Source organism: Aquarana catesbeiana, linkage group LG08 (genome assembly GCF_042186555.1).
Source record: "Aquarana catesbeiana isolate 2022-GZ linkage group LG08, ASM4218655v1, whole genome shotgun sequence".
Taxonomy (NCBI): Eukaryota; Metazoa; Chordata; class Amphibia; order Anura; family Ranidae; genus Aquarana; species Aquarana catesbeiana.
The window spans coordinates 135,794,939-135,820,029 of record NC_133331.1 but is presented as its reverse complement, the minus strand read 5'-3'; the positions used below and the strand labels follow the sequence as shown (position 1 = coordinate 135,820,029).

Below are 25,091 nucleotides of genomic sequence, written 5' to 3'. Positions count from 1 at the left end.
TAGCGATGCATTCCTGACCCCAACGGTGTGCATCTGTCACCTGGCCTCAGATGACCTGACACCATTGCAAAGGCTTGGAAACAACCTTCAGTGTCTCATGTACCAGCAAAGCGGAAAATATTCTGGATCATGACCCACAAAAATATTGTTAGCATCTTCAATGTCAATGTAAATCAATTTTAAAAAACTTGGGACCAATACATGAAGATTTCACTTCTTATTTGACTGGTAAATTACTTTTTTTTCTTTTTTTACTCCCTTTACTGATCCTCTTTCAGTGAGGTGTTCTAATTTGTCAATTCATTATGCTAATATACACTATTACAGAAGTCTGCATCAATGTATCTGGCTCTTACAGATCTATACTGTAATGATGGATTATACACTTACCGGCCACTTTATTAGGTACACCTATTAAATTGCTTGGTAACACAAATTGCTAATCAGCCAATCACATGGCAGCAATTCAATGCATTTAGGCATCTAGACGTGGTATAGACATCTTGCTGAAGTTCAAACAGAGCATCAGCATAGGAAGGAAAGGGGATTTAAGTGACTTTAAATGTGGCAAGGTTGCTGGTCTGAGTATTTCAAAAACTGCTGATCTACTGGTATTTTCACGCACAACCATCTCTAGGATTTACAGAGAATGATCCAAAAAAGAGAAAATATCCAGTGAGCGGCAATTCTGTGGACAAAAATGCCCTGTCGATGTCAGAGGAGAATGGGCACACGATTTGAGATGAAAGAAAGGCAACAGTAACTCAAATAACCACTTGTTACAACCAAGGTATGCATAATACTATCTCTTAAAGGAACAAAACATCGAACATTGAAGGAGATGGGCTACAGCAGCAGAAGACCACACTGGGTGCCACTCCTGTCAGCTAAGCACATGAAACTGAGGCTACAATTCACACAGGCTCACCAAAAAATGGGACAATAGAAAATTGGAAAAATGTTGCCTGTTCTGATGAGTCTCGATTTCAGCTGTGATATTCAGATGGTAGAGTCAGAATTTGGCATACACAACATGAACGCATGGATCCATCCTGACTTGTATCAATGGTTCAGGCTGGTGGTGGTGGTGTAATGGTGTGGGGAATATTTTCTCGGCACACTTTGGGCCCCTTAGTACCAATTAAGCATCGGTTAAACGCCATGGCCTAGCTTTGTATTGTTGCTGACCATGTCCATCCCTTTATGACTACAGTGTACCCATCTTCTGATGGCTACTTCCAGCAGGATAATGCACCATGTCATAAAGCTCAAATCCTCTCAAACTAATTTCTTGAACATGAGTTCATTGTACTCAAATGGCCTCTACAGTCACCAGATCTTAATCCAATCGAGCACCTGCGGGATGTGGTGGAATGGGAGATTCGCATCATGGAAGTGCAGCAGGAAAATCTGCAGCAACTAGGTGATAGTATGTCAACATGGACCAAAATCTCTGAGGAATGTTTCACCTTGTTAAATCTATGCCACGAAGAAGTAAGGTCGTTCTGAAGGCAAAAGGGGGTCCAACCCAGTACTAGCAAGGTGTACCTATGTAGCGGGCACCTACTTTTAGGTAGGTGACCCTTTTTGCTAGCTTTCTATGTCAGGTAAATTTAGACAGGCGTATGCTATTACAGCAGGCCTGTTGTGTTCAATTACCATTTGAATGGCAGGTAGTTTATGTGATAGTCTCGACCAATCATTGATTTGCTTGGTAATGCCTGGGACTCTCATATAAAAAGGGGGTCACCTGGTGTCCGAGAGAGTTTGAGTCCAGTCCTGCTCTGAGGAGCGAGAGAGCCAGTCTGGTTCCCGGAGGGGGAGGTGGAGGTTTTTCCCCGGGGAGCCAACAGAGCTACACCTTTGCGAGAAGGGTGAAGAACCGGTCTTCATGGAGGAACAGACGACATATTACAGCATGTAGTCGCTGGATGTCGTTGGCCGTCCCTGCGGGGAGGGGAGCGGGCCACAAAGGCGAAGAGAAACTAGGAACCATTGCGGGAGAAGTAGAGTCAAGCAGAAGGAAACTGGGCGATCGATTGCTTAGGAGCGACACGCGGGCTATTGATCAAGTGAGTGAAAGGCCCAAGGGAAAGGTACTGTCCAGAGACTGAGGGATGTTGGTACGCAAGTCAGCAAGACAGGTGGTTGTGGTCTGTGACTTTGGGTTCAGCATTGCCCCGGGATTCCAATCAGTCAGCGGGAGAAGTCATTCAGAGTGACTCTTATCGTTTATTCTTTGTCAGAAATCTACCTCCATCTTCCCTGATAAAGTAATCATCCAGTTTTGAATAGCTGTCACCTGCAATGCTGTGAGTCTTTGCATGTGAGGCAAGGAAAAGATCAGAAATCCACCAAAGAGCATCTCAAAGAAAGTCCTTCTCCCATCCCAGTTTATGTTGATGAATAAAGCATTAAGAAAAAGCATTAAAGGCTGTGACTTTTAAATCTATGGGCTGCGAGGGTTGAGTGGTAAACGTGAATTACGGATACAACAATTATTTACCCGCTCCTTCGGGGGTAAGCGCTTCACCTAATAAAGTGGCCGGTGAGTGTATATTTTTGTCTGTGCTATACGCTATTGTTAGCACCGTTGTTGACCATTACCATAGTGTTGTGGATTACTTTACCGACTCTGTATTTTCAATATTGTCCATGATTGATCTGAAGTGATACCTTCTTGATCTCATTAAAAAAAAAAAATGAATGAATGCTTAATGCTCAAAATTCATGCAAACTACATTGTTTCTCACCCATAAGCCATGCAAGATGAGAAGCTGTTGTGTAAACAGTAAAGGATGCAAAAGGAAAGTTAACAGGCAGTAATAATGTTATGTATTCACAAAGAACAGCACTAAAGGTGCTAAAGGTGGCATGGAGAAAATAACTAATGGACAACTGGCTCTATGGATTCTCCAGGAAAACTGGAGCACAGGGAAGATAAAGTTGTTGTCTACAGCTATCCATCAGCTTAAAAGACAACTTATAGAAACTGTAGCACAATCCTTCACAATTCAAACTGAGCAGAAGATACAAATGTATAAGATGGTACAACCTGCTCAAAAGTCAAAATGCTAAGTAGGTCCAAAAATATAAGCAACTGAAGTTATATAAAAATATTAACTTCTTATGCAAATGTGGGTAAGCCTTGCCCTGCTCCTCACACTTCTCAAGCATTATAGGGTAAACTCTGTTGATGCAAGTCTACATCCCCTACTCAGATTAAATTACTAAGGTTAGTAAAAGGTATACTTTAAAAATGTATTCTGTCCTATACACCCCTATTGCTCATCACACACTTCATATCAACAATGGAACAAAAGACTGTAGTAAGTTATTATGTATTGGGGTACTTGATAGATCCATGTTTATGCTATGTACCAATCATCGCTTCCCAGTGTGGTCTAACTGCTCCAATACTCCATTTACTTTTGTTTTTTATGTTTAGCCAGAATAGGCCAAAAGACAAGCTCATCATTAGCAACAAAAAGTGAAATTATGGCAGGAAGCCCCTGTAACCTGGGGAAAAGGAGGGGGGGGGATCAGATGAGACAGATGTGACATGACTTAAGGAATGAGGTGTGTAGCAGGGAAGTGCTGGGATCAGGGTGAGGAGGAGAGACAGTGAGAAATGTAGGGGTCAGGAGAATAGGGCAGCAGCTTTAATTAACCAGTTCCCTATTGCCGTATAGTAAAATGACGGCGGCAGGAACCCTTCGTCCCTCCGGGCGGGCGTCATATAACGTCCTCGGCTTCCCGGCATTGTGGAGAGCGCCGCACCACTGGGGACCCGATGCACATGCCCAGTGGCTGTGATGTCCACCGGGCACCCGTGATTGCTCATCACAGAGCAGGGACGTGGATCTGTGTGTGTAAACACACAGATCCACGTCCTGTCAGGGGAGAGGAGAACTGATCGTATGTTCCTTGTACAGAGGAACACCAATCGGTCTCCTCTCCTCATCAGTCCCCTCTCCCCACAGTTAGAATCATTCCCTAGGATACGCATTTAACCCCTTCAGCTCCCCTAGTGTTAACCCCTTCCCTGCCAATCACATTTATACAGTAATCAGTGCATTTTTATAGCAGTGATCGCTGTATAAATGTCAATGGTCCCAAAATAGTGTCAAAAGTGTCCGATCTGTCCACCGCAATGTCACAGTCACAATAAAAATCACAGATCGCCGCCATTAGTAGCAAAAAAAATAATAATAAAAATGACAAATCTATCCCCTATTTTGTAAACGCTGTAACTTTTGTGCAAACCAATCAATATACGCTTATTGGGATTTTTTTTTACCAAAAATATGTAGAAGAATACATATAGGCCTAAACTGAGGAAAAAAATAGTTTAAAAAAGATGGGATATTTATTATAGCAAAAAGTAATAAATATTGTGTTTTTTTTTCAAAATTGTCACTCTTTTTTTGTTTATAGCGCAAAAAATAAAAAACACAAAGGTGATCAAATACCACCAAGAGAAAGCTCTATTTGCGGGGGGGGGATCAAAATTTAATTTGGGTACAACGACGCATGACCACGCAATTGTCAAAGTTTGACAGTGCTGAAAGCTGAAAATTGGCCTGGGTGGTTGTGTGGTTGCAGAGGGTGAGCATTGGAACTTAGGCTCCATTCACACTAGCGCGTTTTTTGATGCATTTTGCAGAAATGCATGGGAATTTTTTAACATGGGTTCCTATGGAACATGTTCACATCAATGCCTTTTTGTACCTCTGCATTTTTGGAAAGGGTCAGGGACTTTTTTTTATGCAAAATGCAGCGTTTTGCATGTAAAAGAATTCAATGGACCAGCATCAAAAATGCAAGTGCACCGTTTTTGCAGCGTTTTTGGCGTTTTTTTTTTTTTTTTGACTGTATACAGTCTAAAAAAAAAAACTGTAAAAAAAACAAAAAAAAAAACGCAAAACGCAGCAAAAACGCTACAAAAACGCTGCTCAAAAACGTGGCAAGCATGACAAAAAAAAACTCCAAAAACGCTCAAAAGCAACATGCATAGGTGTGAATCGAGCCTAAAGGGTGAAAGAGAGAGAGAGATTAGACAGCATGAGGTGGGGGTTGAATGGGGAAGGGATGTCCAAGAGAGAGCATTAAGGTTAGAGACAGTGGGGGGAAATGGTGTAGTGTTAAGTGGTCATCTCAGCAGCTTATGGGAGAAAAAAACATTGCCAGAAGTGCAGTGAGAGGAAGAGACAGCTGGCAGACACTGAATCCTCCGCCTCTTTTCAACACAGTGGGGAAAATAGCAGCCAGCCAAATTCAAAATCTTTAGCTGCAATCGCTCGCTGGCTGCTATTTTCTTCCCAGTGCTGAACAGAGAATTCAGAGTCTGAAAATTGCAAGGGGGAGGTGCTCATAGACTGTGCACTGTGTGTCCTATGTCTTTTTTCTACTGGAGGACCAGAATGTGTGCCTCTGTTTTACTTAGGCCTCTGTTTCTATTCCCCTTATAAATCCACATGAAGGACTTTTTTTATACAATTAAAGCGTAACTCTACTTTTGTTGATAAAAAAACATTCCCCCCTGGGTGATCTATGTACATTGCAAGGATTATAATAAACTTTGTTGCAGATTCCTATCTTTTGTTATTCTGAAGAAAACCCTGTGTGTTTCCCTGTGCCTTTGTTCTGAGTAGGTCTATTGGTTTCATAATTAACTGTCAGGTGTGGAGCTACTGGGCACCAATGAGGAAATCTGCTGGGCCTCCATCCCTTTAGACGTGCTCCTATTTGTATCTTAGGCAGACATCTGGGAAAATTGGTGAGCCAATCACACAAGCAGGAAATTATGTTTCTGGGGAGTGGTCAGTACACATTCTGTGTACAGAAACTCCAGGTAGCCATATTGCAATGTATTCTCAGAAAATTACATTGGCTGCAGATTGGAAAGGAAAGGTAATTTTTAATAACATTCAATTACAAAATGATTAGTGTTGCTATGCGCTATATTATTTTTTCTTTATTTGCTATTTTTTTCCCCCACAAAAGTGGAGTTAACCTTTAAGGACGTGCTGTCAAGTTGACCACATTAATTTTGCAGGTTGTTCTCTTCTGTTTAAAAAAAAAATATAGGAACTAATAGGTTCCAAACCCATGCAAATCAAACACCAAAAAAACAAATAAACTACAAAAAAAAGGAGCTGCGTGTTGTAAAGTGTAAAAAAACACCTGAAACAATGTGAAAAGAAACAAAGGAACCACGCTCTTATATCATACATTACATAGCACAATAGTGAATAAACAAATAAATCAATACATCTACATTTAAATTATAAAAAATACATAAAAAATTGTGAAGCCCATGTATAGATCCCACATGTGAATAACGTCCTCAGTGAGTATAGGAAAGGTTCCCCTCCACCAGCATGCAGACACAGTATGCACTCACCAGACTTAAATGACCCCTATTACAGGGAGTCAAATTACGCATATGGGAAAATCCAAGATGTCATACATGAGGTCACAGGCTGGGGAGAAGGCCAAATGGCAAACTAGCAAGGACAGTAGACATGTCCCGGAAGATGGCACTTGTTATAGGCAGACGTTTGGCATTGATCATGAGTTGTCATTTTTGGAGGCTGCATAGGATGGCTGGGATCGCATAAGATGCAAATAAAGTTGGTTTTGCGGGATCTCGAAAGGCCAGAAAATGCTGGACGCTGGCTAAGTATAGACATAATTGAGAGCGACTTAGATCTGTCTTTATTAACAAGATCGGCTGTGGCCTGGTTGTCGGTGGTGAAGGCCACGGTTTGTCCTGTCCAGATATGACCCCAGAGTTGAGTGGCTGCCACGACCGGGTATAGTTTGAAGAGGAAGGAAGTCCGGGTAAACCTGGGGATTAGGAGTACCTGTGGAGGCCATGGTCCTGCAAACCAATGGTGGCCAAAAATTGCAGGGGTCCTGTGTCTGGGAGAGGAAGACCAGGAGCGTGACACAAAAGATCGACCCTGGGGAATGATCCGCATTGCAAAATTGAGCATTCCCAAGAGAGATTGAAGCTGCTTCTAAGTACACCTCCTTGTATGGGTGAAGTCTTGGAGGACTGACCTGATGCGGGTCAGCTTGTCGACGGGAGGCTGGCCTGCATGGAGCAAGTGTCTAGGTTGACTCCAAGGAAGGTGATGGTGTGTGCTGGGTCGTCTACTTTGTGTTCCGCAATGGGAACATTGAGATTCCCAAAGACGACTCTTAATTTGTCGAGGTCTTCTGGGAGCACACCAGGCTGTTCAATTAACAAGTCGTCGTCCAAGTAGTAGATGACTTTTTGACACTGAGCTTGGTGCGACAGTATCCAGGGGAGGGACAGTGCATAAGTGTCAGAGTCAGGGGCTACTCTTAGAGCCAAAGGTCAGTTTGGTAGCAAAGTAGTACGACTCTTTCCAGCAGATATCGACTGAAGGGACGCCTGCTGGGTGCTGGGCCCAACTGTGGCTGGCGGATGGAAGAGGAGCCAGAAGAGCTCGGTTTTCCTGGCTGTAGTGGAGAAGGGCACACGCCTGCGCCTCAGTTCCGCTGTCAACTTGGGGATGGTCCATCCTCTGAGGGACTGCATGCTGCCGCTCTCTGAAACCAGAGAAGGTGACAGCGGGGCCGTGAAGTCTTCACTGCCGGCCTGAGACATGGCTCTGGGTGACTTGTGCCCTAGATGCGATGTCCTGTCTTTGAGGTTGAAAGTTGATCGACCGGAACCTATATTAGGGGTGACATGAAAGTCGGGTTAATTCTCTTTTCTATATACACACATATGTACATGGTTCCTGACCCTTTGTTTTTTTTTTTTTTTCCTTTTTTACCTGGGGAAATAATGTGCAACCTGGTGCAGGATGGACCTACTGAACTTGACTGACTTAAAGGAGAAATGACAGATGACAAGTGGTGAGAGGCTTTGACTACCTAACTTGGAAGGTAACTAAGTGGCTGAGTTGTGTAATTTTGTAGTGCGTTTGTGAGACTATAAGGGGAAGTAGCAGTGAGGCAAAGGTTTTAACAAATGAATCGAGATCATGACTGAACTTAGAAGGAAGACGGGGTGTGTTTTTTTTTCTGCGTCGTAGAGACGTCTGAGGTCGAACATCCGTGGAGCCGTGTTTAAGAAAATAGAGAATGCACGAAGGACTCAATATGAACTGACTGCCAGACCTGGGGAGGAATGACAGGCAACATGCAAACGATACCTGTAAGGCTGAAATGGTGGGTGCGAATCGGTGCGTTGTTGGTTCGAGTGGATTTGGCTGGGAGCGACAGGTGTGAAACAATGAGTCGGACTGTGGAGCAGGGAATGAAATGTGGCCAAGACAACGGGGGGCGCGCCGGGATGAATTGGTGCATCTCGGATGCTACTGGATTTGAATCGGAGCGCGGTACGTGACAGTGAAATGATTTGCCATGACAGAGGCACGAATCGGTTGTGCTGTGGCTCTGACTGAAAACGAACCGGACTCTGGAGCATGTACTGAAATGGGGCCAAACAACAACTGGAGCACGCCGGAATGAATCTGTGCATCATGGATGCGACTGGATTCGAAACGGTGCGTGGTATGTGACAGTGAAATGAGTGAAATGATTTGCCATGACAGAGGCACGAATCGGTGTGCCGTGACTGCAACGGACAACAAACCGGACTCTGGAGCATGTACTGAAATGAGGCCAAAAAAAACACTGGGGCACGCGGGGACGAATCGGTGCATCACGGATGCGACTAGATTTGAATCGGAGCATGGTACGTGACAGTGATATGATTGAAATGATTTAGCCATGACAGAGACACGAATCGGTGTGCCGCGACTGCGACTGACAACGAACCGGACTGTGGAGCCTGGTATGAAGATGAGGAAAACAAGTGAGACACGCCTGAACAAACTGGTGCGATGCGGACACGACTGGATTTGAATCAGAGTGAGGTACGTAAAAATAAATGAAATGTTTTGGTATGATAGAGGCACGAATCGGTTGCTAAATACTACGGCTGCGTGCAGGGTTTCTTTAAAGAATGATTAGTAAGTTCAGTATCGAGGATTGGCAACACAAGATATCTAACAAACAGTGCTGCATGAAATAAAAAACGTCAAACGAAAACCTATCTGCGACAGCCAAGGCAGACACGTTGTATGAAAATTGCGAACGGGAACCAAAAGCCTCTGAAAGCTTTGAACACGCAACTCACGAATGCTAACGAGTTGAGTAGTCGGCCTAGTGACGTAGTATCACGCACAGGAAACCGACAAGGACCACAGGCAAGCAGACTGGTTAAATACCCCCCGGGCTCCTCCCATAAATTCAGGCCACCATACTGAACATACATATATAAATATCCTATTTAAAGCTCCAGTGTTGCCATATAGGAGAGGTTGTATTGTATTGTATAGGAATCGCAGCTCCGTTGGGTTCCCCTGATGACGTCAGATGTAGGCTGACAAAACGGCGTTAGGTGGTGTTTGAGATATGTCATTTTCAGGCAGGTGGAACACAGGTGTGATGTAATTATGTAATTTTTGATCCTTTGTTTATTTTCTCTTCTCTTTGCTTCAACTTTTCTAACCATAATTGTCTTTTCCATTGAGTTGGAACTACTCATAATATATCCAGAATAAGACAGCCTCACTCCATTTATTTGGGCTTCTGGTGAAAGGTAGGACTTGTTTGTGTCCTTTGCCAACACCAAAGTTCAAAAGTAGCAATACATTTTCCTGTCGTGTTTCTTCATTGTCTAGATTTCACATCCATAGAGAATGACAGAAAATACCATAGCCTGAACCATTTCGAGCTTTGCACTTATTGACACATCAGTACTTTTGTAGATCTTTCATCCTTGCTCTTCTAAGGGCTATTCTGAGTCGTATTTCTTGACTGCTGGATCCTTTGTTGTTAATAATTGATCCAAAGAGGTAAAAGCTGTCTATTATGTCTAGGTCTTTACCATCAACTTCAAAGTTAGCTGTCCTTCTTGTTGTCATAACCTTAGTTTTCTTGATAATAGCCGAAGTTCCATCTTTTCACTCTGTTCTTTAACTTTCTCTAGGAGACTCAAGGCCCTTAATATGTTCAGCTACAGGCACAGTGGCATGAGTATATTGAAGATTCAATACATTAACACCAATTTTGAACCCTCTATCTTCTAGCCTTGCAGCAGAACAGGTACACTTTCCTTTGCCACAGACAGAGACTCATCCTATTAAAAGTCTTTGCTCCACTCTGACACCAACATACTCATATCTCACAGATCAATAGACAATCAAATGTATTATTCCTGGACATAATTTGGTAGGACCTTTGAATTTAGTTCTACCATAGGGCTCAGGCGAACCTGCTCGTCTGTGGTGCTCGTGAACTAATGCAGGATTCCACCATGCCAAATGCTTTGTAATCATAAGGGCCATTGAATTTAGGGCAGTTGGCTTAGAAGAGCAAATAGTAGGGGCTTTTTTATGTGACATTCCCCTCACTAAGGGTAGGCACAGAGCAACCATAGTGTCCGTGTATTGAAAGTTATTGCAAGAAGATAGGGGAACTGACAAACTACATAGGGAAATTTTAAAGTGGTAATAAACCCAAAAGCACACATTTGTTATGTTGCAGCTTACCAATTCTTAGTGTGATGGCTGAGTTAATTTTATTTTGTCTCTCTTCTATTTTCAACTGGTGATCCACCCAGCAGGTCTGTTGTTTTTCAAAGAACAAGCTCTCCAGCAGCATGTATCAGTTTACATGGATGCCATTTAACAATGGTGGAGTAGCTTAAAAAATGCCCAGCTTTTATTTATTCACGAAAAACTTTATCCCAAAAGGAAAAACTGTTTGTTGTAACTGATTATAAAGTGTAAGCTGGAGTTTGGCTTCAATTTGTTAGCGTATGTAAAAGTATTCTAATACATTTAACACAACCCCCCCCCTCCCAACTGACAATGCTGCTGTCTGATGTGCCTCCTGTTCTCATTCATCCAGAGTGGTGTTTCACTAATACAAGAGGTGTGCTACTGGCCAGATCACCAGGTGAAAACAGAGAGGAAAAAGTTAAAGAAAAGAAAACTGATCTAATGACTGGTAAACGTTACTTGTCTCATTCACCTACCAGGTCTGGTATTACTTTTAAAGGAAACCTCATGCAAAAAAAGAAAAAAAATTGTGTGAAGTGCCTCCTCGCCCCCCCCCAAAAAAAGAAATCCACACCAGACCCTTATCCAAGCCAGCAGCCTGGCAGGCTAGGAAAGGAGGGGGGGGGGAATAAAACCAGGCCAAAAGATGCTTCTGGCAAAGCACCTTTTCTTCATGTTGAAGAAGTCAAAGGCTTCTTCCCCACAACCCTGGCCTAGAAGTCGATGAGCTTGTTGGAATCTGCAAGCCCCTTTAACATTACAGAGGCACATAGATACTGGCTTTGCCATGTGAATGGGTAAAGGGTACATAGTACTCCTACTAATTCACAAAAAAAGTAAAGAATAAATAAAGACAGACACTGTTTAACATGTTCTTTAGAAAAAGAAATAAACTAAAAAATGTCCCACAATGTAAATCCACTGTCAATCATGTCATCCAGCAATGTCCATCTTCAGTCATGATGCCCTACATCTGCCAACCAATCGAACAATAAAAATCCATTGACGCTTATGTTTGTTCCTGTTGCTTCAGTCACACCAAATGACATATCTGCCAGTTGAAAGTGGTTATACAAAGAGGTGATGTCTCCCGTGTGACATCATTAACTACAGTGCATCCAGAAAGTATTCACAGCACTTCACTTTTTCCACATTTTGTTATGTTACAGCCTTATTCCAAAATGCATTAAATTCACTATTTTCCTCAAAACTCTACAAACAATACCCCATAATTAAAACGTGAAAGAAGTTTGTTTGAAACCTTTGCAAATTTATTAAAAATTAAAAACGAAAAGAAATCCCATTCACAGCCTCTGCTCAATATTTTGTTGAAGCACGTTTGGCACCAATTACAGCCTCAAGTCTTTTTGAGTATGATGCTACAAGCTTGGCACACCTATTTTTGGACAGTTTCTCCCATTCTACTTTGCAGGACCTCTCATGCTCCATCAGGTTGGATGGGGAGTGTCGGTGCACAACCATTTTCAGATCTCTCCAGAGATGTTAAATTGGGTTCAAGTCTGGGCTCTGGCTGGGCCACTCAAGGACAGTAACTGAGTTGTCCCATAGCCACTCCTTTGTTATCTTGGCTGTGTGCTTAGGGTCATTGTACTGTTGGAAGGTGAACCTTCGCCCCAGTCTGAGGTCCAGAGCGCTCTGGAGTAGGTTTTCATCAAGGATGCCTCTGTACATTGCTGCATTCATCTTTCCATCGATCCTGACTAGTCTCCCATTTCCTGCTGCTGAAAAACATCCCCACAGCATGATGCTGCCATCACCATGTTTCACTGTAGGCATGGTATTGGCCAGGTGATGAGCGGTGCCTGGTCTCCTCCAGACATGACGCTTACTATTCAGACCAAAGAGTTCAATCTTTTTTTTCATCAGACCAGAGGATTTGGTTTCCCATGGTCAAGTCCTTCAAGTGCCTTTTGGCAAACTCCAGGTGGGCTCTCACGTGCCTTTTACTGAGGAGTGGCTTCCGTCTGGCAACTCTACCATACAGTCCTGATCGGTGGAGTGCTGTAGAGATGGTTGTTCTTCTGGAAGGTTCTCCTCTCTCCACAGAGGAACGCTGGAGCTCTGTCAGAGTTACCATTGGGTTCTTGGTCACCTCACCGACTAAGGCTCTTTTCCGCCGATCACTCAGTTTGGCCGGGTGGCCCGCTCTAGGAAGAATCCTGATGGTTCCAAACTTCTTCCATTTACAGATGATGTTACCACTGTGCTCATTGGGACCTTCAAAGCTGCAGACATTTTTCTGTACCCTTCCCCAAATCTGTACCTTGATACAATACTGTCTCGGAGGTCTACGGACAATTCCTTAGATTTCATGGCTTGGTTTGTGCTCTCACATGCACTGTTAACTGTGGGACCTTAAATAGACAGGTGTGTGCCTTTCCAAATCATGTCCAATCAACTGAATTTACCACAAGTGGACTCCAATCAAGTTGTAGAGACATCTCAAGGATGACCAGTGGAAACAGGAAGCACCTGAGCTCAATCTTGAGTGCCATAGCAAAGGCTGTGAATACTTCTTATGTACATGTCATTTTTTTTACTTATTTTTTTAATAAATTTGCAAAGATTCCAAACAAACAAAAAGTGACGAGCTGTGAGTACTTTCCAGATGCACTGTATATATGGACAGAACTATTCTATGCATGCTCCTCCGTGGTGGAGACTTGCTTTGCTATGAAATGCTGATGAGCACACAAAGGATCTAAAATATGTTTTCGTGCATTGGGGCACCAAGGAAATATATGTGTATTTACAAAAAATTATCATTTCTAACATTGTTTAAAGGTTTTTTTACACAACTAAAAAAATGGATTTTTAATACAGCTTAACTGTAAAATCCTTTTCTTGGGAGTACATCACGAGACACAGAGAGCACCATGATAATGACTATCTGGGTTAAATGCTACCTTTAGGTGATTGGACACTGGCAACCAATAGAAAGAAAGTTCCCGCCATATAACCCCTCCTATAAACAAAGTACCTCAGTTTTTGTAGCAAGAAGAATGAAGTATGAAGATCCCAGAAAAGAGGGGAGGGACCTCTGTGTCCTATGATGTACTCCAAGAAAAGGATTTTACAGGTAAGCTGCATTAAAAATCCATTTTTCTTTATTGTACATCACGGGACACAGGGCACCATAATAATGACTATCTGGGATGCCTAAAGCAATGCCCCTGAGGGGAGGGCGACACTATTATAGAACCTGCCACCAAAGGAGGACCTACTCCGTTATTTGTAATACGCTGAGGCCAAAGGCAGTATTTTCTACGTGATTGACATCGACCTGGTAAAAACCCTGTAGATGTATAACCAAAGACCAAATATTGGTCTTGTACCCCTGGGCCACCGACATCCAATGATGGATGGCCCAAGATACTCCCACACCTGGTAGAGAATCTCTCCCCAGAAAAAAATGTATTTTTTGCCATTTCAACCATAGGCATCATTGATAAATTGGCAGATCCACTACTTAATATTTGACCCGGATGCCGCCTGCCCTTCCTGGGCTCTTCTGGCAGCACAACCAGGATTCCAGATTTGTGACGATAACTCAAGTAGACCCTGAGTGTCTGAACTACTTCTAGAGTAGGTAGCGATCTTTCTCCTGCCGATTGCAGATTTAGGAGAAATATAAAAGGCAAGACACTGTCCTGATTCAAGTGAGAAACTAGAAACAACTTTAAGCAATAAAAAAAAAAAACGGATGAGGACGCAACATCACCTTGTGATGTGAGACCAAGAACGACTCCTTGCATGAAAGAGCCACCAATACTGACACTCCATTTCGTGAAGTGATAGAAACCAAAGAAGCCACCTTCTGAAATAAAAGGACCAACAGAATCCCTGTTCAAAAAGTGGCCTCTGCAAGGACAGTCAAGACCAATTCATGTCCAAAGGACACAAGAATGGCCTGACAGACGGGTCTGTCCAAGTTACATACTCTATGAGGTATGAAAAAAGGAATGAGAAACAACGACCCCTGGAAAAAAATTACCAGCTATTGGACAGTGTTTTCTCCTGTGGAGATCAAGCCCACTGAACGGTAGCCAGCCTTAAGTCAACTTAGAGAGACTGGCATCGGTGGTTATCTTCCAGATTCCTGAAAGGGAAGAATATCAAGCACCAATCTTTGCTCTGCAACACCCTGGAAGCAGAGCCTTCAGGCAAAGCAATGACTGGATCCTCAAGTTCCCGACAGGGAATGAACCTCTACTAAGACCTGGAGTAGGGCTGTATGTAGAGAACGTGCTTTGACCCAAACACAGCTTCCTTCTGTTGAAAAATATCGAAGGAACCCCTGGAATTGACTGCTTCTTGAGCAAAGATTGAGGTATTGATGAGCCTGGAAACAAACCGCCACATGAAACCTACCTCTTGCAGAGAGGTCATCACTGAATCATCTAACCTATCTGAAAACAGAAGGATGTTCAGCGGGTTAAGACCTTAAGATAAACCCCATGTTCCTTTTTGACTTTGGAACTTCCACCATTAATTGCTCCAAGCGCAAATGTAAGGCAAAGACTAACGACTCTGTGACAGACCCCCACCCAAGAGGTGCCCTTAACCAACCAGGTTTCTGCCGGCAAAAGATGGAACAAACCACCTCAGAGACTGCCCTAAGTCTTACTGGCTTGAGATACTCTCAAAAAACCCAGCAGTCTCAGATGCTTCCCTCACCCCGGTGGGGAATAGCTAATAGCATTTGGTATCCCCGGGCAGTCTCCCATCTGTATACTAACCAGGCTTGATCCTGTTTAGGCTTCAATCAACCAAGATCAGACATGAACAAGGTGGTGTGGCCACAGTGACGAAAAATGAATGCGCCAGGACACACTGCAATGCCAAACACCACAGTAGTTCAGATGCACCCAAAACCACTGTCCATCAGGGGATGTAAATACCTGCCAGATCACTGAACCCGAGAGCGGTGCTCCTGCTTCCCCAGGCTGCCTCTCTTTTGTGGAACTGTTTAACTGTTATAACAGGTCCCAATAAACAGTTCTCCAAGGATGCCTTGGAGAGGTAAACTGTTGGTTTATCTCTATACAAGCCCTTAGGTATGCAAGTACCTAGGCATGCAAATATGTAGGTATACAAGTGCTCTTGCAATTCATGCATTCATGTATGCAGTACAGGGTCATTACGCTCATACAGATGTACCCTCAGGCAAACAAGCACCCCAGCAAATAGGCCCATATGCATGTAGTCCTATGTAAATAAGTACAGGGCCAGATTTCCCACAAGGCCACCAAGGCCAAGCCTCAGGGCGGCAGTGGTGCAGGGGCGGCGCCGCTCCTGCGGTGACCTCCTGGATTGCCCGGGATTGTCCCTTAATTATGATCTTTATCTCGTGTCCCGGGCACCTTAATTCCTGGACAATACAGTGTCCCGGAATGAAAAGAAAAAAAAAATGGTCCGCCTCCACCACTCTGGTATAGTTACACTCATCTGCAGCAGAACTGGTTGCTATGCTAGGGCCGCCCCGCGTCTAGCAACCAGTGACGTCGGCTGACATGTGGGCAGTGCACCCTATGGCTGAGCAGTGCACCTCCGACTCTGAGATGAGTCCGCCCACCTCCTCTTTCCTTCTCCGCCTCTGGCCAGCAGCAGAGAGAGAGAGACCAGCCAGGCACACCAGAGCGGCGAGTCACCAGGATCCAGCCTGTGCCCACTGCCCAGTCAGTGCCAGTGAGTCCGCCACCGCCGACAACTTCCGAGTCCCGCAGCCACTACAGGGGAGCACATTGCCAGCAGCCAGACTTCTCCAGTCCAGTTCTCCTCCTGAGCCTCCTCCCGCCCACGAGGGCCGCTAGTTTTGAGCCACCACTGTGCCAGACAAACTTCCAGGACCAGGTTAGTGTTTGTTCATGTGGCAGAAAATATCATTCATGACAGTGATACAGCAACTTGCTGGCAAATTCATGTTTAGTCACTATTCAATTATTAACCACTTAAGCTCCGGATCATTTTGCTGGCCAAAGACCAGAGCACATTTTGCGATTCGGCACTGCGCCGCTTTAACTGACAATTGCGTGGTAGTGCAACCTGGCTCCCAGACAAAATTGACGTCCTTTTTTCCCACAAATAGAGCTTTCTTTTGGTGGTATTTCTCGTGTGTGGAGATATGTTTTTAATTGATCTATTGTAGCAGTCAACGATAAAGGACGAGAATGGTGGTGTGTGTGGGGGAGGGGGGGCGGCATTGAAGGACCCGGCCTTGGGGCGGCAAAGGGAGTAAATCCGGGCCTGAATAAGTACATAGTTAAATAGTCCCGGAGAAAACAAGTACATACAGTACCTGACCGCGAGATTGTATTTCCAGCGCGATCCCATCGCGCTGGTTCTCGGTGACAGGGTGCTGTGCATGTCGCGCTGGCTTGCTCATTGGGAAAGGAAAACTTTTTTTTCCTTTCGTGATGAGCGACAGGCAGTGCTGACAGCTGTCTGCTATGACTCATGATGGGGAACGCCGCGTCAAATTTTAAATAAAAAAACGGTGTGCATTCCTCCCCAGGGGCATACTAGGCCCTTAGGTCTGGTATGGATTTTAAGGGGAACCCCCCTAAAATCCATACCAGACCCTTATCCGAGCACACAGCCCGGCCGGTCAGGAAAGGGGGTGGGGACAAGCGCGCGCCCCCCCCTTCCTGGACCGTACCAGGCCGCATGCCCTCAACATGGGGGGGTGGGTGCTTTGGGGAAGGGGGCACCCCAAAGCACCTTGTCCCCATGTTGATGAGGACAAGAGCCTCTTCCCGACAACCCTGGCCGTTGGTTGTCGGGGTCTGCAGGCAGAGGGCTTATCGGAATCCGGGAGCCCCCTTTAATAAGGGGGCCCCCAGATCCCGGCCCCCCACCCTATGTGAATGAGTATGGGGTACATGGTACACCTACCCATTCACCTAGGGAAAAAAGTGTCAATAAAAAAAAACACTACACAGGTTTTAAAAGTAATTTATTAGACAGCTCCGGGGGTCTTCTTCCGACTTTGGGGGTCTTCTTCCGACTTCGGGGTCTTCTTCCGACTTCAGGGGTCTTCTTCCGACTTCTCCGCTATCTCCGGCCTCTTCTCCTGGTGTTCGGCTTCTTCTCCCGGTGTTCTGCCTCTTCTCCCGGTGTTCCCCTTAAAATCCATACCAGACCTAAGGGCCCTGTATGCCCCTGGGGGGAACCCACGACGTTTTTTTTTTATTTAAAATTTGGTGCGGCGTTCCCCCCCCATGAGTCATACCAGACAGCTGTCAGCACTGCCCGTCGCTCATCGCGTAAGGAAAAAAAGTTTTCATTTCCCGATGAGCGAGCCAGCTCGGCACTGGCTCCCGCGACGGGGCTCACAGGTGTCAAATTTCGCCGATAACATCGGCGAGATTGACACAATATCGCGGTCACCTACTGCATGTATACAGCTTAATGTAATAAACATGTGTATGCAGTACAAATGAAAACATGCCAGCATGTGTTTAAGCAATATACTTCTATGGATGCATGTGTTCATGCAAATATGCATTTGGGCAAAATATGAAAGTGTGCGTTGTATACACACATTCATGCAACACGTGCCCATGGAAACAGGCATTCTCGCAACAAGCAAACATGCGTTTATGAAACTTGTTTATGCAACATTTATCTATGTAGACGTGTATAAATATGCATCTTTATGCAACCATGTATTTTTATGTGCGATCATGTATTTTTATATGATCCAGCATCTATAAGCGATCCAGCATTTTTATGCGATCCAGCATCTTTATGCGAACCAGCATTTTTAAGCAAACCAGCATTTTTATATGATCAAGCAGCTCTAAGTGATCAAGAATTCTTATGCAACCATGGGGGTTATTAACCAAGGGCAAACCCACCCCGCGCCACAAGTGTACCGCAAGTGCACTTGGAAGTAAATTAGTTGGAGATCCGAGGGAAATATGCAAGGAAAATATTTTAAAAAACAGCATTTTAGCCTGCACATGATTGGATGACAAAATCAGCAGAGCTTCCCCTTATTTCAGATCTACCTCCTAGATTCAGAGCGACTGCACCCGCAGTGCAAAGTGGATTTGCCTTCCGCAAACAACTCCCCATGTATCCTATGCGAACATGTATAACCATGTATATTCAAGCAAATATGTATAATCATGTATCTTTATGCAAACATCTTTATGCCATCAAGCATTTCTATGCGACCATGCATCTTTATGTGATCATGAATAATCAATGTCCATTTATATAAACATGTCCAAACCTGCATCTTTATGCAAGCATTAATAACCATGCATCTCTATGCGATTATGCATTGTATGCAACCCTGAACATGTATCTTCATGCAAACATGTAAATTCTTGTATATTTCTGCAAACAAAAATAAACATGCATCTTTGTGCATCCATGCATGCTTAAGCAACCATGCTTTCTGTGCAACCATGTATCTCTATGTAAACATGTATAACCATGTATATTTATGCAAAACATGGCAAAAAGATGCATCTTTGTGCAATCATGCATCCTTGTGCAACCGTTCATTTTTAGCAACCGTGCATCTTTAGCAACCGTGCGTTTTAACAACAGTGCGTTTTAGCAGGTTTGCAAGCACCTGCTTAACTGCAGCTGGGTCCATACTACACCTGCAGGTTTTTAGTCAAGCACATATGCACTATACTGGAGATACAAACTCCTTAAAAAAATGCATCCATGCTCACATTTTCCCAAACGTGTATATTTAAACATGCATTAAGCAACAAGTTTGCAAGCATGTATAATACACTGCACCTGCTTATAGAGCAGTCAACACTTTAAAGAGAACAGCTAACCATCCAGGGGCATTTTAACTTACAGCTGAACCCCCCCAGATAAGCAGTAAATATGTAGCATATAATCATGACTCGTCTTCACATAGTTCTCCCATAGTAAGTACTAACACTTTGTTAGTATCCTTAGGCTGTTGCTATGTCTCCAGTGGCCTACTGAACCTGTTGCCACATGGCATGGCCCACTTCCTGCCTATATAAAAATAGGCCATACTAAGCAAGGCTGCGCCCTCTGGTGGCTGGAGGAGAATCCGCACCAACATGAGTAAGAGCACACAGCATGATTAAACGGCACACTGCTCCCAGTGGCCACCGGGAGGACTGAAAGTCAGATTTCCCTCTTTTTTTTAAAAAAAAAAGAGAAACTGCAAACAAATGCAGACTTACCACTCCTGCTGCAGGACTCTGAACATAACAGGAGTCCATTCTTCAACCATCACGGTGAGCTTTGTCATAAAAGACCTTCAGAGACTGTGTCAGAGAACTCACAGCACTAGCTCCCGTCTCCATGCAGCAGCGTCTAACGGCCATGCACGGTGTCCCCGACAGATACGAGCGAGTTCCGGATCGGACGTGCACAACCGCGCATCCGTACGAACGTATGCACGCACCCGCACAGCCATACGAGCGGGTGTACGTTCTCACGCACGCACGTTCACGTCCACCAATCCTGGCGCTCGGCGCCATATATAAACAAGGTTCGTGCCTGACACTAGTGCTGGATCGTCTTCAGCTAGTTCCTGATTTCCTGACGTTCGTGTGACCTGTTACTTGCTCCTGATTACCTGGCTTCCTGACCACTCTCTCGGATCTCCCTTGTCTGCTACCTACCTTACGGATTATACTGACCCTGGCTTGGACTATCTTCTACGGCTCTGCCTCCTGACTTTGTACCTCGCTGCCTGCCCGTTGCCGACCTCTGCCTGACCTTGACCACGAACTGTCTTTTGTTTTGGATACCTCGCTGCCAGCCCGTTGCCGACCTTTGCCTAACCTGACGTTGCAGTTGCCCCTGAACCCACGCCTGCCCGGCTTCTACTAACAGTTCTGGTGACCTATCTTTCATCTAGCCTCCGGAGGATTCCGAATCTCCAAGTTCCAGTTCTCCAGCCGCAGGCACCTGCACCCTTCTGTGCCCCGGCACTCCCTGTCCCTACTACCAGGGGTGTCAGGACCAGGACCGTGCGAGAGGCCTCCCTCTACATTCAGACTCTGCTGAAGGTACGTGACAGTACGATCCAGCCAAGATGGAGTCTGAAAGGGGGACCTCACCTCTAGACACTCTGTGCCAACAGATTTCGGCCCTTACCCAGGCAGTCCAGGGCCTACAAGATGGCTACCGGCAACTTGAGCAAAGAGTGGAGTCATTGTCTCCAGATCCCTCAACTCACCAGGCAGCTACAGCCGCTCGGTCTCCCGGTCCAGTGGCCGCAGCAGCAGCACCTGCAATAATGGTGCCACCCCTAGAGCCTCGAGTCCCCACTCCAGAGAGGTTTTTCGGAGATCGCAGCAAGTTCCGTGCCTTTAAAAATGCCTGCCAGCTATACTTCCTGCTACAGCCCCGTACCTTCTCTTTGGAGAGCACCAAGGTGGGGTTCATCATCTCACTACTCCAGGGGGAACCTCAAACCTGGGCTCACCGCTTATTGGAGCAAGCCAGTCCACTATTAGATACTATGGACTCTTTCATGAATGAAATGGCCAAAATGTATGACGACCCTCAACGAGCCACCACTGCAGAGGCCAGTCTTCATGCTCTCCAGCAGGGACGTAGGCCAGTAGAAGATTACGTAACTGACTTTAGGCGATGGAGTTCCGATACTCAGTGGAACGCCGCCGCCCTCCGCTATCAGTTCCGCATGGGACTCTCTGAGGCACTGAAAGATGAGTTGGCCCGAGTTGGACTTCCAGACTCTTTGGAAGACCTGATCCAATTGTCCATCCAGATAGACCGTCGTCTAAGGGAACGGAGATCTGAAAGAACCAGTCAGATGCGACCCACCTGGATGCTGCCCAAAGTTCCTAGCAACCCTACTATGTCCACCTCCCATGTACCTGCTGCCACCTCCGAAGCTCCGGAACCAATGCAGATAGGGTTGCTCCGCTCACCACTGTCACCTGAAGAGAAACAGCGTCGATGTCAGAACAACCTCTGCCTCTATTGTGGGGAGGCCGGCCACTACGCAAATATGTGCCCAAATAAAGCTCGTAAGTTTAACTATCTACCTCATGAACCTAGAACACTAACTGTAACAAGATCTGCTCACATTGCTGTCCCTGTTTCCTTACAGCTTCCAGAAGGAACACTCCGGCGCCTGCAGCTGCTTCATAGACCGTGCCTTTGCCCTACAACATGACATCCCATTAACACCCAAGCAACAGCAACTTTCCATACGACTTGCAGATGGGTCAAACATTAAATCCGGGCCTATTACGCATGAAACCCAACCACTGCCCGCCAGCATATTACCCAACCATCAGGAACTATTGTGCCTGGACGTCATCTCATCCCCATTGTTTCCAATTATTCTGGGAATGCCGTGGCTACAAGCCCATAATCCCCAAATCAACTGGGTTACGGGCGAAGTAGTGTTCCAGTCCAGCTATTGCCTCCAGAACTGCCTCAAGGTCCTCCACCATGTAACCCCAGTCCTCGGCTGTTTAAAATCTACGTCAGAGTCCCAAGAACTGGTTCCATCTGTCTACCATAGTTTCCTGGATGTGTTTGATAAGCATAAAGCAGATAATTCTTCCTCCCCACCGGGTTTATGACTGCCCAATTGAACTGTTACCAGGGGCAGAAATCCCGTTTGGAAGAATCTTTCCCCTGTCGGAACCCGAACTCCTGGTCCTTAAGGAGTACATTAACGAAAACCTCAAAAAAGGTTTCATCAGACATTCCTCTTCTCCAGCTGGTGCTGGAATATTTTTCGTAGAGAAGAAAGATCATTCCCTCCGCCCGTGTGTGGACTACAGAGACCTAAATAAAATAACAGTTAAGAACCGCTATCCTCTTCCCTTGATCCCAGAACTGTTTCAGAGACTTCGCTCGGCCCGGATATTCACAAAATTGGATTTGCGAGGTGCCTATAATTTGATTCGAATCCGTGAGGGTGATGAGTGGAAGACAGCTTTCCGGACACGCTTCGGCCACTTCGAGTACCTAGTTATGCCATTCAGACTCTGCAATGCACCAGCCACCTTCCAACATTTTGTGAATAACATTTTTAGAGATTTCCTGGACTCATTCGTAATTGTCTACCTGGACGATATCCTGATATTCTCAGACTCCTTAGAAACACACCGTGACCATGTGAGGCAAGTTCTTCTGAGATTGAGACAAAACGGACTCTTTGCCAAAGCCGAGAAATGTGAGTTTGAGCGCCAGACCATTCACTTTCTCGGCCTGGTAATATCAACTCGGGGTGTAGCAATGGATCCTCAGAAAGTCTCAGCCATCATGTCCTGGCCACCCCCAACCGATAAGAAAGGGGTGCAACGTTTTATTGGATTCTCTAACTTTTATAGAAAATTTATTAAAAATTTCTCCAGTATTATAGCACCCATCACACATCTTACAAGGAAGCAAAGCCGTTTTCAGTGGACCACAGCAGCCCAAGCTGCGTTCGACAAATTAAAGGAGCTATTTACCTCTGCTCCGGTGTTGAAACACCCTGATCCTGCCCTACCTTATACCCTGGAAGTGGATGCATCAGAGAATGCTGTGGGGGCCATCCTGTCCCAGCGCCAAGGGCCAAAATCTTTAATGCACCCTGTGGCTTTCTTCTCCAAGAAATTAGGTGCCTCCGAGAGAAATTATGACGTTGGGGACCGAGAGCTCTTGGCGATAAAAGCAGCCTTGGAAGAATGGCGGTAACTCCTAGAGGGGGCAGCACATCCCATCTTGATCTTCACTGATCATAAAAATCTCGAGTATCTCAGGACTGCCAAACGCCTCAGACCCAGACAAGCAAGATGGGCCCTCTTCTTTTCCCGTTTCAATTTCCACCTTACCTATCGGCCAGGATCTAAAAACATCAAACCCGACGCGCTATCCCGCATGTTCACGGAAACTGTGGATCCTTCCCCACCAGATACGATCCTGCAAGCTGGAAATTTCTTATTGACCCAATCCAGTGTGATATCACAGATCCGTCAGGCATCTTTAGGGACAACGATACCCCCAGGAACTAACCTCCAAGAAAAAGATGGGCTCTTCTGGCAAGGGAGTAAGATTTTTGTTCCCCAAGGTCTACGTACCACCATTCTACAGGTCTGTCATGATTATCCCTTAGCGGGCCATTTTGGGGGTCACAAGACCATGGACTTAATTCAAAGGCATTTTTGGTGGCCCAACCTTGCAAAGGACTGTAGAATTTATGTAAACTCTTGCTTGACCTGCCTCAGGAATAAAAGTAACAAGAACAAAGCCTGGGGACTACTGAGACCACTGCCCATCCCCGAAAGACCTTGGGATAAAATCGCAATGGACTTCATTGTCGAGCTTCCTCCTTCTGATGGATTCTCATCTGTCTTTGTGGTCGTTGACCGTTTTTCCAGGATGGCACATTTTATCCCTATGAAAGGGACTCCGTCGGCAACCGAGACTGCCAGAGTGTTTATTAAAGAGATTGTTAGACTCCACGGAATTCCCAGTGACATTGTTTCTGACTGTGGAGTACAATTCACATCTAAATTTTGGAAGTCATTGTGTGAGACACTAGGCATCAAACTGAACTTTTCTTCAGCATATCACCCCCAGACCAACGGGCAAACTGAACGCACCAACCAAACATTGGAACAGTACCTACGTTGTTTTTCTTCTTTTTCTCAGGAAGATTGGGCCTCATTGCTACCCTTGGCGGAATTTGCATTCAACAATGCTACGCACTCTACCACAAACCAGTCACCCTTCTTCTCCAACTACGGGTTTCACCCTTCCTTTTTGCCAGCGCTCATACCAGACTCTCCTGTACCTGCTGTCCAGGACAGACTCAATTTCTTTGCTGCAAACAATAAGTTGCTTAAAGAAACTATCTCTAAGGCACAGGAAGATAATAAAAAATTCTTCGACAAGAAAAAGAGGGGAGAGTTGGAGCTAAAGGTTGGTGATCGTGTGTGGCTGGCTACTAAGAATCTGAAGTTGGCATGCCCTTCTAAAAAACTGGGACCTAGATACTTAGGGCCCTTCCCAGTCAAGAAGAAGATTAATTCAGTCGCCTATGAACTCGAACTTCCCAATTCATTCAGGATCCACCCTGTTTTCCATGTTTCACTACTCAAGGTCGATGTACCAAATTCCTTTCCAGATCGGGAGGTAGGACCCCCTGAAGCTATAATTGTGAATGGGGAAGAAGAATTCGAAGTTGAAGCCATTTTGGACCATAGGAAACGGCAAGGGCAAAACCAGTATTTAATCAAATGGAGAGGCTTTGGCCCAGAAGAGAATTCCTGGGAACCTGAAACAAATCTCCATGCTCAAAGACTCATACGGGCCTTTCACCGCTCCCGCTCAGAGGGTTCGGTGTCTAGAGGCATCCAGAGGCTGCCCTTAAGGAGGGGGCAATGTCAGAGAACTCACAGCACTAGCTCCCGTCTCCATGCAGCAGCGTCTAACGGCCATGCGCGGTGTCCCCGACAGATACGAGCGAGTTCC

The 25,091-nt window shown here is 45.3% G+C and overlaps 1 protein-coding gene across 7 annotated transcripts in view; it reads right to left on the bottom strand.

Moving 5' to 3' along the window:
• The window catches only part of LOC141106055 (solute carrier family 22 member 15-like), a 658,271-nt gene that overhangs the window by 285,576 nt on the left and 347,604 nt on the right, over positions 1-25,091 (bottom strand). Inside the window, exon 11 of one of the 7 annotated variants that reach the window (XM_073596435.1) lies at positions 5,961-7,710. The exons of the other annotated variants lie outside the window; for them this stretch is intronic. Coding sequence (XP_073452536.1) covers positions 7,623-7,710 — 88 coding nt within the window. The 3' untranslated portion in view covers positions 5,961-7,622. Of the gene's footprint in view, positions 1-5,960; positions 7,711-25,091 lie in introns of those variants that run through there. 7 annotated transcript variants of the gene reach the window in all.